The sequence below is a fragment of the Sylvia atricapilla genome, chromosome Z (genome assembly GCF_009819655.1).
Source record: "Sylvia atricapilla isolate bSylAtr1 chromosome Z, bSylAtr1.pri, whole genome shotgun sequence".
NCBI lineage: Eukaryota > Metazoa > Chordata > Aves > Passeriformes > Sylviidae > Sylvia > Sylvia atricapilla.
The window spans coordinates 35,595,904-35,615,636 of NC_089174.1; the positions used below are offsets into that span (position 1 = coordinate 35,595,904).

The following is a 19,733-nucleotide window of genomic DNA, read 5'->3' on the forward strand; positions in this document are numbered from 1 at the left end:
TATTGAGAGAAGCACAAAGAGCTCTACACTGGGACTCCTGGCACCATCACAAGGACAGTGGGAAAATAGTCACGGGAACACATGATGGTACTTGGTAGCAATCCCCTCCTGCTGTCATTGCTTTCTGCTACACCTAAGATGTAATGTCCCATATATATTGTCTTTTGATTAAGCTGTCATCAAACTGGATGGGCAATCTCTTTGAGCAGATGTAGAGAAATATGATACATTTCAAAAATTGCCTTCCATCTAATCCAGCTACAGACGAGTCTTAGAAAGGAAAAGAAACACATCACATCTCTTCTGCAGGCTGCTACCTTCAGCTATATGAAAGGCTTTTTTAGCAGTTTATGCATGATTGTATTTATTATCCCAAGTAGTCCTTTTACCCAGCATCAAACTGTGAAATGGAAAGAGCAGCCATTTCAAAAAACGGATATTAAATACCATTTAATGGTAGGGAGTAGCAAAGAGAGTTCCAGAGATGATTTGTAAACAGAGCTTGTGGGGTGTGCTCTTCTGGAGAGCAAGAACTAATGTTTCTGATTAATTTTCCTTGAAATAATATATTACTCTATTTCAGACTCTAAACTTGATATCTAAACCTTGCTATAATCAGCATGCTGGATAAAAGTCATTGATCAAATCCATGCATTTTCTTTATCTGTCCTAATCAAGATTATCAACTTCCTTTAAAACCACTTTAAAAAAGGATGGCACGCAGTCTCCTAACCTAAGCGGATGAGGCCAAAGAAAAACACTTAACAATATAAAACCAGAGATAAAAAATCACAAGTAGTAGCAATACTGACATTCATAACTTTTCTGGGGATTAAGTTAATAAACTGATGCTTTACAGGAAACTAGCACTTTCACAGTAAGTTCAAATAAATACCCCTGGAAATAGCTGTACTGGCAGCTAGCTGTCTAAGCCAATGAACTTGGATTTCCTGGAAAAGATTATGTAGTAATTAATGGAAGACAGAAAAGTTAGTAATTGCTTTACCTGAATACACTATCTGCACAATTTTTATTTGCAGAATGTGTCAGAATTTCCCCATGTTTCTGTACTTTAGTTCTGACCTTTTTTCCCAAGCGTTTAGCATTAACAACGTAACAGGATAATAATCGCTCTCTCTCCCTCCCTCTCTCTGTCTCTGTACAAAACGTCTCAGTTTTCAAGTCCATGAAAGTTGTGAAGCTTAAAACCATAACATACTTTCTTCTTCAAGGGGATCCTGTAGAATCTCCTACATTAAGCTTGGTTGACAGGGAATGGTCATGGTATGGACCTGATTTTTCCTGCATTTGATAATGGTCAAATGCGTGTAAAAGTTCCTGGTTGGTGACTCCAGGATCAATTTTCAAAATGGTTAAAAACATAGATTTAGAATAATTAATACAGGAAACTTTACTTGGAATCTGGACAATTTCATTCATATGAGTTCACTCTAAACAGGGACCAATTTCCTGCACTCTCATTGGCAGAAGGAGGACTGGCATAGAGCGGCTAGCCCACAGTTTGGGTGCCTCAGTGGCCAAGCTGATGAGGGAGAACAGGTTTGCAGCTCAGTTCATGTGCAGCTATAGCTACCTAGGTATAGGTAGGGATATACATATATGTATATACCTGAATACGTGTATATATACGTAGTTATTGCTGAAGAAAATGCAAATTTCTGAGAAGACACATTTCTCTTCATGCTGTAAAGATTTCTTTGCCATCAAAAAAGGCAGAAATGCTATTAGAAATCAATGGCAACTCAGAATATTATTTCCAGTTCATAGCTTTCCTAAGTGGCAGCCAAATCTTCTGAATCTGGTTTTCTTCATGCCTATAGCAGTTTAATCTGGGAAATTAGTCAGTTTCAGGGTAGAAATAAAAGCAGGAGAATCAGGCTTAGAAATGTTCTTTCATTCTGATTTGTAGCAGGAGAAGAATTCTCCAAGAGATGTCTTCCATTTATCCCTGTTTAATTTATAAATAATTCCAAGCAAGTCAGAGGAATTGGCCTGGTAAGAGATGAAAAATAAAGATTGCATGAGGGAAATTCACACTCACTGGAGCAAAGGATTTTTTTAATTTTTCTTTCTTCCAAGGAACACAGTTCTTATTTATGATCTATCCTGTCAAAAAAAAATTAAAACTTAACCTAAGTGCAATGAAAAGCAGGTTGACCCAGAATTTGGCAACACATTTTCCAGGAATTCAGACTGTAGTTTCCTCCAGGAAAGATCTCCTCTGAACGATTTGCACTGGGGAAAAGAAATAAAGGAGAAATCACGTAAAACTCTTCACAGAATCACAGATTTTTGTCATGGGAATCTCTCTCTCCAGTATATGTACACATACACACACGCATACACATGGGAATACGCACTCTCTCCAAAGCAAGTTTAGATGTGTTAAAATTTTCACAAGAAACAATACACAGAGAAGACTTTCCAAACATCAGCTGAGTGCCATATCCAGATATTCTCCCTTTTTATCAGGATAATTTCTGGTTTTCTGTATAAAGTCCTCATACCTCTGGTATATCTCCCTAGATGACTGAAACGATTGAAAACTTCACTTCTCCATTCAATATTGTTACATTTTCAAAGCATCTGCTTAACATTGATTCTGCTGAAAATAGAGCAGGTTCTTGTCTTTGTAGCAACCTGATAGAGCTGAAACTAGTGTGATGAGCAAAAGTTGGAGTAATGAAGACATAAGAATGATTGAATGCACCCAGAGATGATTTTTGCTGTTCAAGTTCTATTTTCAATAACAAGGAACAAGGATAAATTAAGGGTATTTATTTCTAAAGCAATTAGTTGTGAAAATAGAAAAAACCAGCAACACTTTTGACAAATTTGAAAGGTCTTGCCATAACCTAAATACACAGATGTTGGGTTGTTTGTGAGATAGTGTTAAGTACCTCTGAATATATTCCTTATTTAGTATCAGTCCTTCTTTCTTCTCTACCCTGGATAGAGACTTCTGAAATACAATTTATCTTGAAATATTTTTCTGCTTTAAATGCATATAAAGTTTTCAATGTAAACAGGCCTCATTACTATTATCTTCAATCACATTACAGACAGAACAGGGAAGGGAGAGAAAGGCTCCTGACCTTTTTTTCAGCTATTGCTATCCTCAAACACCATGTTAACATTATATTAGTTCAAATATTTAATTTTTTCTTAGTATTTTAGATAAACTAAGAATCATTGAGTCCAACTGCTGGCCCTGCACAGCACCATCCCCGAGGGTCACACCATGTGCCTGACAGCATTGTCCAAACGCTTATTGAACTCTGTCAGGCTTGGTGCTGTGACCGTTTACCTGGGGAGCTGTTCCAGTGCCCAATCACCCTCTGGGGATAAAAACGTCTTTCTCATATCCAACCCAAACCTCTCCTGACAGCACTTCAGGCCTTTCCCTCAAGTGCTCTCATTGGTCACTGCAGAGGAGAGGTCAGTGCTGACCCTCCTCTCATGAGGAGGATTCAGCAAAAAGATATTTTGAATTGTCTGTTGGCTCTGTAGGTGTTTGTCATGCAAAAGAAAAATGCCCCAAGAAGAAGAAAAAAATTCGAGAGCACTAAAATACTGATTTTCTTAAAAGATACTAGTTCACTGAAAGCAGATGCCTAAAAAAAGCCAAATACAAAAAATAAAAATAAAATTAAGTTTTCAGAGAAGATATGAGCTCCCTAAATTTTACTCTCACATGACAGAGGGTTCTCAATACCTGGTGAAGAGATGCTGGCAACATTTAAGTAGCTCTGTGCTGTTGGCAGGGTAATCTGTTAAGCTGGAAGCATTTCCCAATAAGATGTGGCAAGGAACTTCCAGACCAGAGACAGTCAGCATTCCTGTGAAGTAAGTTACAATTTTCTTAATGAGTAATGAAGAGGAAGATAAGACTTGAGAATATGAGTCAAGGGGTCATGATCAAATACCAGGAACGATCCTGGCTGACGCAAAATCACCATTTGAGGTGGTTATGTAAAGGTACAAGGTCAAAAGCTTTGAACTGTGGGACTTCTAATCCGAATAATTTTAAAGAACTGAATTAAGGAGCAACCACAACAATTAATTTACTTTTTATATGTAGAAATTCAACTACAGCAACCTGTTACACCTAGATAATTTTGATTTTCTGTCCCTTTTAATGATATTAATATTGTGTAGTAATGCCTTTCCCATTCCTGGGTCAGGGTGTTTTCATTAACTAAAATAGAAGCCATGCTGTATTTATAGAAGTACAAGTAAAAACAGAACCTCTTATTTTGTTTTAAATTGAGCTTGCTTTGCTAGAAATTCTCTAAAATTTCCTACAAATACTAATGTCATCATTCACTGGAGTAATGGAGACACAAAAGTATGAAAGGGATAGCTCCTCCTATATGTAATGTTGTAGAACTTGGACACAATTTTAATATCTTCTCATCTTAACTGGGGTAATAGAAATTGCTTGGCTTTTCTACTTTCTACTGAGTGTAAGGAAAGCATTCGCCATGGCAGGAGTGGGTGGAATGCTATTTTCTTTCCAAAGCAGATTCTATTAGTTTGGAGAGATTTTCCCAGTGGCTGTTCACAATATTATTCTTAAGATCAGTATCGTGAAATGACACATTTTAGTAGGCTTCCTGGTTCCTTAGTTATGCAGAGTAGTGTCATGTATTAAAACATTATGGATGGCTGTGAGACTAATGTTATTTCAAGTATGCTGGTTCTGTAGCCTTCAGAAAATACTGTGGGCTTATCCTTAAAATGTGTATTCTGTTGCTGCCATGAACACAAAGGCATAGAGTGGTTTTAGTAGAAACAGACATAGTGGTTTTAGCTACAGAAAGTACCAAGATCTTTTTTCATTGTTGAAATATGAGTGCTTTTACCTTTGTCATACAATTTTGCGTATCATGTGCTCAGGAAAGAGCTGGAAAAGGGATTGATAAGTACTGAGGACAAAATTTACCTCCTGAAACATATCAATTAATTACTCTTTTGAATAATTAATTTGTTTTTTTAAATTTACTCCTTAAAATGACAGTTGCATTGTGATTCTGCACTCAGACTGAAGCTGCAATTTTGAAAATGACGATCAGCTTATGGAGTCCCATTTTAGGACCATTTCATGAGCCTAAGTGCTCTGTGGAAATAATATCCACTTATAATATTGACTTAACATTATGACAAAACAGTTGCTTAGATTCTCCCTCACTCTTTTTCTTTTACACTTTTTTATTCCACTTTTCTGTATCTTTTCCAAAATTAGTTCTCTATTCCTGTATCTAGTGCTGTGCAGGAGGGATGGCAATTCATCTATAACTTGCTTTGTTTATGGGTCATGTGTTCTAACTAAAAAACCCAAGAAAAATCTCCCCCATTAAAAACACCATACCCCCCTCCCAAACACACAGGAATAATGGAAGAACTAAAATTTTTACATCTTTTCATATTATAGTTTTCAATATCATATCTTTTGTATCATATCAACTTCTATCCTGCAAAGCACAGAAATACTTGTGTTTGAGTGAGAGGGTCAGCAGCCCAGGTGAATATGGCATGGTAGTGGTGCGCTGCCATGTGCATGCAGGGGACACCAAACCCGAGCACTGTACCTGCCACACAGGCTGTCATGAAACAGGCTGCAGTCCCTGCAATCATGGCTCTGAAAGCACTGTCAGCTATTTCCTTCTTTTTTGAGGGAGCCATGCTTGCTAGGAAGAAAAACAAAGCATATGTCAAACAGAAATGCATATAGGGAAGGTGAATCTGCCAGCTTTCACCCCCACAGGAGTAATTTCCCACCCTGCAGTTTAAACTAAGGGAAACATGGAGGGAAAATGGGACATTTTTAGTGGGTTATTTGAAAGCCAAGTGCCAAGTGTTGGCTCTCTGCGTTAAGTGGGTGGTTTATATATAAAATGATGACTTTTGTTTGCTTTGGTAGTTTGCATGTCTGTGCTGGATGATTGTGCCCTTCAGAAGAATCTGTTCCCATGTCTGGGTCTAGCTCCCCACTGCCAGCACTGCAGACCCCACTGTGGCTTCAGGGTAAAGAGGACTGCCAGCAATCTTGGCTGCCTGGTAAGGAACTTAAATGGTTTTTCAATTTTTCTTTTCCATTGAGATCTGAACACCTTTTTATTAATTCTTTCTCTCTAATCCTACTGCATACATGTATTTTTATAGGAAACGGCCGAATTCGTCTTACAAACCAGCATGCTAAGGAGCTGATCTGCTCCTCCTGAAGCTCATGGATAGTAGTAGCTCAGGCTCATGTTTGAAGGCTAAACAGGGAAAGCTATTGGAAGGGCTTGGTTCCTTCCCCTTGCCTTCAGCATCTTTCCCAGTACCTCCACATCAAAACCTGTAACCCTTCTCAGTGCCCTTCCATTCGCATTTCAATGTTAGGCCTTGGCAGAGGAGCTGCTCAGCCCTTAATGCTGCTAAGCTTCAACCCAGCCTGTTCCTTTGGATGCTTTCTTTGGGATTTGCTTGACAAATTGTCAGCGAGAGTGGTTCTTACTCAGGCCTCCTATTACCAGTCCCAGGGAGCCGAAGTTGGCAAACCCGCAGAGAGCATAGGTGGCAATGACTTCAGAGCGAACCTGAAAAGCAAAGACACATCCCCAGTGGTTTGAAACAGCTCATTGTGATTTTTAGGTCTGAAAACATGCCATTGTGTCTCTGAGCACAAAAAAAAATTGTTTTGCTTGGTTGCTGCCCAAGGTGTGGCTTTCAGAAAAGTAGACTTGCTCCACAGTGGGAAGTCACAGGCTTTTACACCCACTGCCCATGTTAGGACTCACAAGCCATGTGATGGTTTTACCTTTCATGTATATTGTTGCGCCTTTTTAAAGTGAGTACTAGTAATTAAAGACAAAAAAAAAAAATCTTATCTTACTCGTAGCAATTTAGCTGCTGTTTTCTGAAAGTATGAGTCAGAGAGTTATAACTCAATTTGTTTTTCACAGCTGGATGCCTCCATAAAACTCTTTTGAAACCTCAGGTTTCGGTATGCATTCCTGACTTCCTCATCCCCTAAAGAAACAGGGGACTCTATTCACAAAGCTGCTTTGTGCATGCTCCACCCTGGGCAAAAAAGCAAATTGGTCTCCTAGGAAGTGGGTACATGGATGTGTTCACAGGCAGAGAGGGACATTATGATTTTGGAATTCCCCTTAACAGCTTATTTCCATACTGACTTCTGCCACATTAGTTGGGTAACACCAACTAAGCCTGGACCTCAGAGCAGAGACAAGGTTGACCTTTGTCTCCATGGAGGGACCCCTCACAGAACATAAAATGACCTTAGGTGAATTCAGACAACAAATTTTGTAAGTCTTCAGACAAATGTAGTTCAAACATTTTGAGAAAGGAGGCAACATATCCTAGCAAATAGATTTTTGTCCCCCTGGCAGCTCTGAATTCCTATTTACTGGGGTTTAGGTTCAAGCTGAAAATGAGTGAGTGTTCTAGCAGGTTTCCTGTTTATTAGAAGTTCCTCTGGTTTAATTCCTCCTTTATGAACATCAATTTGTAGATACTTTCAATCAATCTGTACAAATGCAGGAAAATGTTTTTCAAGTACCCACTCTACCAGCTTTTCCTAGAAAAAGCTCTGTGTACTCTGATTTCCCTGCTTTCATTTGCACTTTCCTAGCTCTGAAAACAGGAATTAATGACTCAGGTAAGACACTTGTTTGCTCAGTCTGAGTGAGTATGTGTGTGTGGATGAATTAGAGAGCTCTGAAGCTGAAGAGAAATTAAAAATGGAAGCCAAGCACACCCTTACCTGAACTGTTGTGCCATAATTATAATGGTTACCAGCCAATTTTTACTAGCATTATGAATCAAAATTGTTTATGTTCCTCAGAGCTTTTCACCATGGACGCTAATACAGCTCTTTATAGGTATTAGAAGTGAATGTGAAGGTTCTCTATGGCATCTTATGTGGAGTGGGGGGAAGTGAAATAGAGTTCCTAGGATTTGTGTTTTAAGGCTGTATTCCATACTAAAGAAGCCCTTATTCACTCATGCAGGAATTCAGTGGCCTATTCACGTAGTAGACGGAAGCACAGCTAGAGCAGGGCACATCAAAGATCATTCCAGCCCAGGGTTTTAGTGCCAGGAATTTCAGGAACAGTGGTAATGGGTGCTCAGGCAAGGGCATGAATATTTGACAAGACCATCTGGCTTCCTACCTCCACATGTGAAATATGTTCTGTTAATCAGAAATGCAAGTGGTCAGGAATTTGGTTTTGTTTTTTAATATAAGAGGTATCTACAGTATCCCATCTGATTCAAAAAAGCTTATAACAGCTTTCTAATAATACTAAATACTAAAATACTAATACTATTTTCTAAAATACTTTTTTATTCAGGCTTTCTACAGTGTCAATCTATCTTGATTTGAGAAAGAAGGATCAATGGAGGTGTAAAGTTGGGTATCATGGTTTTCATTGCCTGTGCTCAGGACGAATTCAGCATGTGCTGTGCGTGAATGCTAGACAGTGGAGCCATCACAACCACAAAGGTCAGCTTTGATCACTGAATGACCTTGGCCCCATGCACACATGTAAGATGCCCTTAGCATTGCCCTGAGCATTTCTCAGGGCACTGTAGTAGGAGCTACACTTCTGTTGAGTAAACTGTGAATGAGAGGTGGGCAAGGCTGAAAAGCTGGATTGAGACAGACAGGTTGGACTCAGTGCAGCAAGGGACGTGTATGCCATGCAGATGTCTTTTATTACAGCTCTCTGCAAAGGGAACAATAGCCTACAGCAAAGGTGTGCCAGTAATGCCACCTGCTAGAGCCTGCTGGATGCCTCTCTTTAAGTTTAATGCTTGGACAAATCTCTGAGGATAGAAGGATCCTCAAGTTCTTCTTCATGGTTTTCTTGGGAGAGTAACTCATAGAAAAGTGCTGAGAATCAGGTAAGAAGAAACTTGCCTTGAAGACAGCCTCTGTCTTAAGTGTGGTGTCCTGAGGGACACTGCATGTTCCCCAAACCCACACCATTCTGTTTCTATGCTTGTTCAAGACAGCTAGGGCAATGACAGTCACAGCAACCACACAGAACAATGCTGCACTTCCATAATTGAACTCTGTTGCTCAAAGACACATCTTAGAGTAATATGCAACCACTATATGCCCATATTAGAAAATAAGTTGAGCTTCAACATTTAAGTATTTGATCAAATAAATCTGTAGAACAGAAAATGTTACTTACTGTCATATACTGTTTCACACCATTAATGTACATGCTTCCACCCTTTTCTCGGTTTTGAATCAGTTTTGAAAGGCGCTCATAAGCCAAAAATTCATTGAAGAAAGTTTTGTAACCTAGTAGTCCACCAACAATAAAACTGTCTTCCCAGTCTACTCCCATCATGAAAGAGAATGGCATGAAGACATAAGCACAAATATTCTGCAGAATGCATAAAGAAAAGCAGATCAAAAGATATGGTCAAAGAACAATGGCAGGCAATTAAGTTTTCTAAACTTAAAATAAGGATGGTTTTATTTTAGCAGAAAAAATTGGCCTTGAATTTTTGCTGCTATAAACTCTGGGAGAGTTTTTAATTGTAAGGCATGCTTAACTAACTTTTAAAACATTAATCCAGTCTCTAGATATAAAAAATATTGATATATATGCCTAATTTTACATCTAAAATAAAACAAAGGTTTCTGTGCCTTCTTTTCCCTCAATAATGGCTTTAAATTAGGCACAGTGTTTGCAAAGAAGAAGGAAGACTGAACTAAGAAGCTGATAAGAGAACTGAGGATTCTAATTCTTCTGCTGATTAAATCAAATGTGTTATTGAACACACTTAATTATCAGGTTATTGGACTCCAACTGGTGTAAACAAGAGAGTTGTCTCTGCATAAAAGCTGTGTATCTGACACAATTAAAGTGTACCTATTTTTTTCTTGGCATTGTAAGGTTCATGCAAATTGGAAAAGAAATCCCATATCACAGTATAGCTTGCTTCTATATGAGAGAAAATAGCTTAAACTGTGAAAAGATATAATCAAATTGTCCTTAGGGATTGTAACAGAGGTCTTTAAGCAGTTACTATTCCTGGCTGGTTTCTCTGCCAACAAAAGGTTACACGTTAGTGTCTCTCCTAAGTAAGATTGGCTGCATGCATCATGTCTGTGTGTCTCAATTCCTTGTGGACTATCTACCTGTCCAAATTTTACACCACTCAGAAGTTATGAAAATACCAACCCCTGCATAAGTATGACTAAAGCATGCATACTTGTGCCTTTCCTCAGCTGTGGTTGTCTGGGGTGCAGTCAGATATCTGTGAAAGCTCAGCAGGGTAATAACATAGTATTGATGAAGCCAAATCTGTTATGAGTGGCATATGTTATGAGTGCACAGAAGTCCTGTTTGAAACCCGTTTGCTCTGTTAAGTGATTTGGGTACAGTTTTACATTGTAACTGTATTGAGAACTAACTGATAAAGAGTAAGTCTGGTCTCAGACAAGCCCAGCCTTTCTCCAGTATCCCCATCTAAGTGAACCTAGCAAGTATTAAGGGTTTGATGGGACCTCTTGAAGCTAAAGCCACTTTTATGTTTAGTTAAAGGAGATGTTAATGGCTCAGCAAGTGTGTAACTGACAGGTGTGCTGCACTGCCAAATCAGAGAAAGCAAATGCTAGCCCACTCTGTATAAACATACACTGAGGGTTAGCAGGAACACCACAGAGGGAAACTCTATGCAGACTAATAGATACAGAAATACCTACATGACAAAAATTCTACTTCAACTGTTCAGAAATTTTTCAGAACATCCAAATAAAATATGGGTTTACATCACATTAAAACACAAAATGAGAACAAAAAACCAACTACAAACAAACCACATAAGGACTTAAATTTGAGAAAAACAAATTATGCACATATGTCAGCTCAATGAAGAACCTGAGACCATACCTCAAAGGTTAGCTGTGGATAGTCAAACAAGTCGCCCACCCAAGAAAGGGCTGAGTCAAGGAAGCTCAGCAGGGCAAGGAAGGAGACCACATTCACGGCGATGTTTGCCACCAGCCCAATGGAGGTAGAGGCACCCTGACTGGCTGCTTCCAGCAGATTCTTTGATTCACTTTGCCAATGAAGAGAAAACCAGAGTGTGAACATCTTTAAATTCAAGAACAAATAACTGAACTAAAAGGTATGTGCACTTGATTAGAATTCTAGTACAGAAGCTGTCTGTATGCTCATAGAGAAAATAATAAAGGGGAACGATGAGGTGAAGTAAACTTTTCCTGTCAATCCTCATGGCAGACACTTGAAGCATATGCTTGTGGTGCCCTGAGGATGTATTCTGGTACATTCAGGATTGGGCAAGACATGGATCAGATCTCAAAACTGTACCACTGCTAGGATTAGGCAGTGGTCACTGCTTTTCTTCCACACAGCCCTTGCAGAAAAGCTTGGGCCATTCAGGAACAGATACAAGCATTTTTCTTTGCCTGTCATTCTCAAGGGAAGTCTCCCTGCAGATGGGCAAAAAAATTTGCTGCTGTTGTTGAAATGACTGCTTTGCCTTTGCTTTTTACATGTTTCCATTTACAGATGGGAAAGCCTCCTGGCAGGTCACCTCAGGTAGGCATTTCCTTCTTTCTTTGGAGAGTTTACAATTTCATCTAGGTCCTTGGCATATGTTGGATTATAACTGGGGACACTCACCTAAATTCATAAATTAACCATTTTCAGTATTTAGTCTGTAATTAATTTATTGCTTGCACACCTACCATGTAATCCCCCTAAAATTTATATGTTGAGTTATTTTTCCAGGTATCACTTTTGCTGTAGTACTAACAGGCACCTAGATCAGCTTACCTTTTTGCCATTTTTATGCCACTCCTCAGAGTTACCAGAGGCTCTTCAGTTTCAGGCCAGAATAATTTGGAGACAGCTAATGATGCTGGTGCTGACATGACGGAAGCAGTTAGTAGGTGGGAGGGGGAAACCTAAAATTCCAGGCAACAGAAAATACTCCATGACAACCATATTATGCACAAACACATAGCAATATAATTAATTTTTCTAGTTGTTTGGATGATTTTTCTACAGGCTTTTAATGATTTTTCATTAAAAGCTCATATTGCTCATAAGGAAAAGAAGAGAATGAGCTATCAGAAGACCAAGAATTTTTGTGGCTAATTCCTTGAGAGAGAAAAAAACAAACAGTGGGAATGACTGAGGGATACTTTCAATGTGTTCTAGCTGGGCCAAATACTTGAAAGATTTCAGATAAACCTTGTATTTTTTAGTTCTCTCTCCCTGCCTTACCCCAAAAGAAATATATGCTCCTAAAACACTTCCAGCAATAGTTGAGAATCCTGCTGTCATGACTGCATGGAGTTCCGATTTGGTGATGTATGGTAAGTAGGGCCGTACCAGGAGAGGAGACTCTGTCTGGAAGTGAAAAACAAGCAAGAAATTAAGAAATCCCTAATAAAAGTTTAAAGATTTATTTTATTAAGGGCAGAAAAATTAGTGTCTGCATCATACTCTCTTAGATATCTTTGAGCAGTTAATCCTAGTGCTAACGAGTGCTCAAATTTCTATAGATTTGGTCTTTTTTATTCCAAAAAGAGAATGTCTGAAGACAATCGCAGTTGGTTTGCTCTCTCCCTGATAGCAAAATGAAACTGCCAAGAAATTCTATTCCAATTCTCAGTGACTTAGGGACAGCCACAGGTCTGAGCCACAGACAAACCTGTCAAGTGAAAGACACCCCTCTGGCATGTGTGTGAGCACATCCTGCAGGCAGTGTCATGCAAAGGAATACTTGAAATCTTGAAGCATTGTGATGTGGTGATGCACCACTGCTAAATATCATGCTAATCGTGCATTCAGGCTTGGATATTAGTTGTTGATCTTTCTACACTGCTTTTAAACTTGGGACGGGCATTGTTGTAAATGCAGGTTTAATGCATTTCCCATTAAAGTGGAAAGTTAGACGTTGTCCACTCTTTTTGTGAATAAGGCCTTACACTGCTAGCCCTGGATCTTAGTTTTCTTCATAGTCTCTCCTGCCCTTGCCTGCTTTCCGTGCCATCTTTTTATACTACTTGGCTTTTCAACTCAATAAGAATCCTGAAATTGTTATTTCTTCATAGCCAACATTTGAACATACTGCAGTTTTGGAAATCAATCATCAGACTTGCTGTAGTGGAATCCTAGCTTTGTAAGAGATTATTCTTTTAATACATGAATGCTCAATGAGCAGCATTATTTCCCAATACTCTGTAATATTGTCATATGTTAGCATGCTTTTCTGTGCTCCAACTCACCTGTCCCACAAATATGTTACCTGCAGCTACCAGAGACTCAACAGGAGTTGTCCCCATGAAGACGTGCATTACCCAACCAACCTAAGAAAAGAAAAAAAGAAACAAAAAAAAAGAAACAAAAATTGGTTTTGTCTGTTCCATGCCCTTCTTGAATTAATCATATAAATCTAAGACTTCAGAGACATGTTCCAGTACTTCCTGAGTTCATGGTTTCAGCTTAAAGGTATAGCACATTCATGTAAAGTTACATGCTAAAATAAGACACAGTAATTTAGCAAAATTGAAAGTACTCCAGGCTCCTTCTGGGCATAAAAATGTTAAACTTAATTAAACAAAACAGATATTTTCATGTGTTCTTATTACTTATCATCTTGTCCAAAAAGACTTGGACCATATGGAAGGAAAAAAAGGGAAATTTAGACTAAGGCTAAAAATGCCTCATTGCAATTTTAGCACACTAATGTCAGTTAGGTGTCACACTAATATCACACTAATGTTAGTTCATGGTGCTGTGTAACAATCCTGTGAATGTGAAGGGAAGTACTTTTAATTTAAGAATATCTTCAGATTAGGTTTAACTACCCACCATAGAGGAAGATCTTTTCCTTCATATGATAGGTTTATTGGACAGAGAGGACAGAAAGTGGACTTGATCTTATCTTAGTAGACATATATGCTGACAGAAATGAACGCTTAAGAGAGAGGTGAGGAACCTGCTTTGATCTTATCTGGGTATCTGTAATAGGAAGATATTTGTAATTGCTACTGAAATGCTTAGCAGAAATCCACTGTCTGTGGTTTAATCTCCATCCTGCACTTTGAGAAGGCAGAAGGGCAGGCAGAAGAGAAGATTTAAGCAAGTATGGCATCCAAGGGATGCTAAAGCTAGCCAGGCAAATCTAACAATTAATATGACACAAGCAATGAAACAAGGCTGAGAGAGGGAAAGCGTGTTATGTGAAGCCAATTAAGATTTTGCACACCTACCATGTAATGGTAACATTTGGAACAATTTCCAAGCTACAGTTCCTCTGCACACCTTCAAAACATTCCCCACACTAGCCAAATGGGCACCTAACTGGCAAAAATGCATACCTTTCCAATAAGCCACTGCATGAATCCAACGTGGTAAAGCATAGACATAACCGTACTGAAGAAAATCACAATTGGCAGTACCTGATTTGAAGACACAAAATCATTAAAACTTCTTGAGTGGTTACCTGTCCTTCAGGCTAATTATTCTTTGAAAAACAGAGCCAGGTTTTTGGAATTGTACTTACAGATACCAAAAACTTGCCATTAAGTTTAGACTTATGCTATAAAATTATTCACCTTCCTGTCTGTGCTGTAATTAAATAATTTTCATTTATCTACATAGTCTTCTAACACAACTGCAATTATTTGGAAGCTGTTTAGCTTAGCATAATAAACATTAGTTTATAGCCATGTTTAAATCAATTCAAACATTTACATCCTTTAAAAAGAATCTATTTAAAGATTAGGTTCACTTTTTGTATTTACTATACTTTTCTTAAAGAAAAGATTTACTTTTTGTATTTACTATATACTTAGTAAATACAAAAAGTGAATATAGGTATCTTACCGTGGGCACTGAAAAATACTTTCAACATAATTTGAAAGAATTGCATGAATGCCTAACCCACTCTCTAATGGGTTATTAAAACCACTCTCTGATTGGGTTTTCATCCTGAATAAAACTAATGTAACTTGATTCTCAAGTATATGAAGTATTCAGGACAGCACCAATTCTGTGCTGGAATATAACAAAGAAAAATTCCTCCCCCAAACCTGAAGATCCAAAATCAGTCAGACAGATTAGTTACAGCTAAAACAGTACCACTGTCATGTGAAAAGGGCGTCCTTGACCCTTAGCATAGAGAGACTTATTTGCCACTCAGTGTTTAATTTGTCTTTCAGTGTCCCAGGAAAGCCAAGACCCTTGTGCCTGATCAGTCTGTCAGCATTCCTTTAGGGGTACCTAAAGGGTATTCCTTTAAGTGAACAGTCCTGCTGGTTTGCAGGGTGGTTTGACTGTCTTATGGAAATACACCACCAGCATAAGGGGAGACCTCTCAGCAGGTCTTGCCCTATTAGAGTGTGTTACCTGCTGCCAGCTGCCAGTGTCCATAAAGGATTTACACTAATAATTTAAGGAATAACACTCTTATTAATGTAAAATTGTTACAGGTTCAGGTTCAGAGATTGTTGCTGATTGTATCTGACTGCAAAAATATACTTGAAGGAGCACACAGACAAGCTCTAATCCCCAGTATAAATATTCAGGGCACAAAGAGTCTGGTTCTTACCCAACAGGATTTCCTATGGGGGAGAAAACAGGTTCAGCCCACTGACTGATCCCAGCAGTTAAGATGGAGTCTTCCCTAACTTCCCCCTGTACTCAACTTACTTATGTACTAATTCTTTCTGTTTAAGTGGAGTTTAGTGACTCTAGTCACACATAACTTTGTTACTGGTTAGAGTAAAATGTTCTCCCTTTGCATTTAAAGATTCAGTCAAAAAGAATATAGAGCGCATTCCCTAAGGGGTGGTCCTACATCAGTAGTGGTAACTTTACATTAATATGTAAAGTTACATATGTATAAATGTCTACATTAATATTATTATTAGGCTTCTATGAAGCAATTTTGTCTAAGGAGAGGGATTTTGCCACAGTTGCTGGCTAAGTAGCAGGACATCTTCCCCTCTTTCCTTGGTTTATCAACTACAAAGTACCACCAAGTTCTCTTCCCTGCAAGTGCTTCTATGGAGCCTGGCAGTGGTGCCTCCACTCCACCCTCTATTCCATCTCCCTTAACAAGTGATGAGGAATCATCGTGGAAGAGGTTTCAAATCATGCACCAAGCATATTCCATCCATAAAGCAGCAACTGTGATTTACCCTGTATTATAATTCCTGTTAAAATGCAAATATAACCACTCAGTTTCCTCTAAGGGTATCCCCAGTTACCAGTCCACAGGGTCCGCAGTCATTTTCCCGTAACCACTAAGACTAGGAAGCTTTCATGTGTATTCACTAATTACATAATGCATTATTAATAAAATCAAGTAATAGAATGAAAAACAACAAACCACTTTGTTAGTTCTGATCCTTTCAGTACATAGACTCTGTGGCTTTCTAAAGAGAGTTGGTACTATCAACAATTTTGATAAACATTTAGAAACTCAATTTTGATTATCAGAACCTTTCACTTAAAGGACAGAGTGCAATTAACCTAATCTGTTGTGCTGTTCAACAAGTTAATATAATGCTGCTTTCTCTAGTTTTGTTCCTTGATCCTTTTCACAATTTTTGCCATGCAGTAACAGCAGACAGTTCAGTTTAGTAAAATTAGTATCTTTCTCCCCAGCCTCTTCTTTTGTTATTACTGTACAGAGCAGGAAGTTAAAATTCTTGGCTGCTCTCAACTCCCCTCCTATCTGTGGCTTTAACTTTTTCCCTATTTTTCTTCAAAGAAGGATGTTTAAGAAACATGATATTGATGTTTAAGAAACATCCCACTTTTTCATACACTCCTAAAGCTTGACCTTCAAATCAAAGCCTTTCGCAGGGAACCATAATTCTCCTGGTGTACTAAAGAAGCTACAGATTTAACAGAAGTCCAATTTCGTCCTTGGTCAAAGCAAACTTTGTCTTTTGTTGTCACCAGGACAGAAGACATAATACTAAAAGGTCTTTCCCATCTATTTAAGTACTTGGAAGTGCCTATTTACATGACCAAGTGGATTTTTTCACAACTCTGAAACTCTGCATCTACCTGCACAAATACACATTGAAAATATCTCAGTTTATGCATTCAAATTTGTTCATTTTTGACTGATTAGTGCTTCCAGAACTGTGTGCTCAAAGGCGCTGGGGGACTGGTGGGACTGGTGAGAACATATACAAGTGTGCATATGCACATATGGCATGTGTCTGCTCTGGTAATATGTCCATTTTACCTGGAAGAAAAGTAATCTGTCTCTGCATATTGCTAAGGATGCAGTATGGATACAACTGGACTGTGACAGTTTTCTGCAGACGTATCCTGTCCCTTGTCTAATCTCTCAGGAGCTAAGCACTGCCTTTTGGATGACACTTTGAAATACCTTGGGGCAAGATTTAGAGAGCTCATCACAACATTGAAAACCCCATAAAATATCTGAAAGACAGAAAAAAAAGCACTTTGGACCAGCTTAATGTCTAAATAAATGACAATCGTTTCAAGAGAGAACAGACTGGCTGTCACTCACTGTTGTTGGAAGACGGAATTCCCTGTCTAGAGGAGGAGGAGATGGAGCATGTTTTGATATTGCTGTATGCTTGCCTGCCACTCCGTCTACTATATATATGTATATATGCCTATATATATGCAGCTCTGAAAACCAACTTGTTTTCTTGTTTTTCAAGGTGAGAATAATATACTTGTTCCTGTTATCATCTTCTAGAAATTCCATGGTTTTGCTGGCTTGAACCCTAGGATAAGTCTGATGGACGTCTGCCTACACAGGAGCAAACTTCTGGCTCTCTAATCCCTGGTTATGGTTTTAGTAAGCAAAGTATTTTGCATCATTGGGGCGGGGGGCTGAGATCAAATAATTTCATCCCTGAAACATATAGGATCATGTTATTGATGAAATGCCTACATTGTTTTCCCTTCTAAGATGTTCTGACTCTTCTTAGTAGCAGACTATTTTACAGATAGCACCTTCTCTCTCAAGTAATGAAAGAGCTAAGTTTGCAGGATGTCTGGTTTGGAATATCACCTCAAGAAAAAATAAGACAAAAGGCATATAAGCCCGTGATCACATATTTGAAATATCAAAAGAATGGCATTTAAGTAAGTTCTGATACATTTATCATATTTGTTTGGGGTTTGTTTATTTGTTATTTGGGTTGGTTTGGGGTTTGGTGCTTCTTTTGCTTTGTATGTTCTTGATTCCAGCCTAAGCAGGAATTGTGGCATGAGCTATTTCTCAAAGCAAAACCAGGAAGGATGCTGGTGCAGACTAGAGAGTATAGAGCAGATAAACGGTATTCTAGCTGCCCAAAAAGGTCTCTTAAGAAAAAGATGGAAAATCTCCCTGTGATCTTATAAATTCAATAGTAATGCAATATCATGTAATTCTTCCTCCTTATGCACCTTCTAACTCTTCTCCCAGGCATGAATAAATACACATCTAGGCTCTCCATTTCTTCAGAGGGAAAGTCTGTGTAACAGTGGTCTGTACAGCACTTAAGGGTACAACAGCATAGCATGGCAGAGCACTTTTACTCATGGAGAGGTGGGGAAAATAGGCAGGAGATAGTATTTCTGTGGCCAGGTACAAATCTTTTAATCTATTCCTTGTAGAAAGATATTCCAAACTTTCGTTTACATGCAATATATGTTGTCACAATTAAAATAAATAAGCAAAATCCAACTCAGTGTATAGCAGTGAATGAAAGTGTTTCCTAATTTTCTATTCAGAATATCACATAATAAGGAATAGTTTACCTGTTGATTTCTCTGGTGACTACATAGGTATGATAAGACACACAATTTATTTTCCAGCTGTACTGTTCCTCTTAGCATTGTTTATCTGCCACATACAGCATATAACAAACATCTCACCTTAAAAGCAAAGAAATGATCGGTGTATTTGTCACCAAAAACAAACTTGGCACCTGTATCAGAGTACTCCAGAAAAGTCTAGGGACAGAAAGCAAAGTAAATTAGCCATAAGCTCTGAATACCTGTCAAAACCCAACAAAATATTGCTAGTTGTCTTGCAGAGATATGGTGATGTCCAAGAAGATTGGACTCTGATTTGTACGGGTCCTGCTGTGCCTCACTGCTAATTGTATTTGGCTGAACTGAGGGTCTCTGCTGTGCTCTGTTGAGTACCTGACACAACAGATGCCATAAGCTACACTGAAAAAAACCTTTACTTTTAAATCCCAATACGGTGGTGCATTTCTAAGCTCTATCTGACGTAAATAACAAATTATCAGCTTACAATGAATTATCCAGCTTAAAATTGAGATTTGATGGTTGAAGTAAAGGGTTTCAAAAGGTGTAGCTAAGAGCTAGCCTGAGGGAATCTTCTACTTTTAAATTTTGATCCAGTGCATTTTTATTTTTCTGATGCAAATGTATGCATTACTGATACAGTTCAAAATGGAGTTAAAATACAGTTTATAATAGCCACAGTAACTAGTTCTGACAGAATAGACTGTAAGAAATGAAAATATGAAGCTAACAAAAGGAAGCACCAGACCTGCTTCAGTCAGAGACTGAGAACCTGGTGACAAAACCCAGATGACTCTCACTGCTGCAGAATTAGACAGACATTACATCTGTGCTTTTGCTCCTGTGCAAAGACAGCATATTCTGCACTGTCTAGTTTTACATGTGCTTTTT

At 38.4% G+C, this 19,733-nt stretch overlaps 1 protein-coding gene and 1 long non-coding RNA gene across 2 annotated transcripts in view; one reads left to right on the forward strand and one right to left on the reverse strand.

Annotated features, from left to right (window-relative positions):
* The window catches only part of LOC136374636 (uncharacterized), a 47,322-nt gene that overhangs the window by 23,257 nt on the left and 4,332 nt on the right, over nt 1-19,733 (forward strand). The window contains exons 3-4 of the long non-coding RNA XR_010745941.1: nt 5,945-6,081; nt 17,741-18,170. This is a non-coding gene — a long non-coding RNA (uncharacterized lncRNA). The remainder of the gene's footprint in view (nt 1-5,944; nt 6,082-17,740; nt 18,171-19,733) is intronic.
* SLC28A3 (solute carrier family 28 member 3) overlaps nt 1,987-19,733 on the reverse strand; it is a 38,500-nt gene continuing 20,753 nt past the window's right edge. Inside the window, exons 8-18 of the mRNA XM_066340049.1 lie at nt 18,945-19,022; nt 14,408-14,488; nt 13,313-13,393; nt 12,306-12,431; nt 11,853-11,983; nt 10,944-11,112; nt 9,231-9,428; nt 6,524-6,605; nt 5,613-5,711; nt 3,737-3,860; nt 1,987-2,256 (exon numbers count right to left, since the gene is read on the reverse strand). Coding sequence (XP_066196146.1) covers nt 2,154-2,256; nt 3,737-3,860; nt 5,613-5,711; nt 6,524-6,605; nt 9,231-9,428; nt 10,944-11,112; nt 11,853-11,983; nt 12,306-12,431; nt 13,313-13,393; nt 14,408-14,488; nt 18,945-19,022 — 1,272 coding nt within the window. The 3' untranslated portion in view covers nt 1,987-2,153. The remainder of the gene's footprint in view (nt 2,257-3,736; nt 3,861-5,612; nt 5,712-6,523; nt 6,606-9,230; nt 9,429-10,943; nt 11,113-11,852; nt 11,984-12,305; nt 12,432-13,312; nt 13,394-14,407; nt 14,489-18,944; nt 19,023-19,733) is intronic.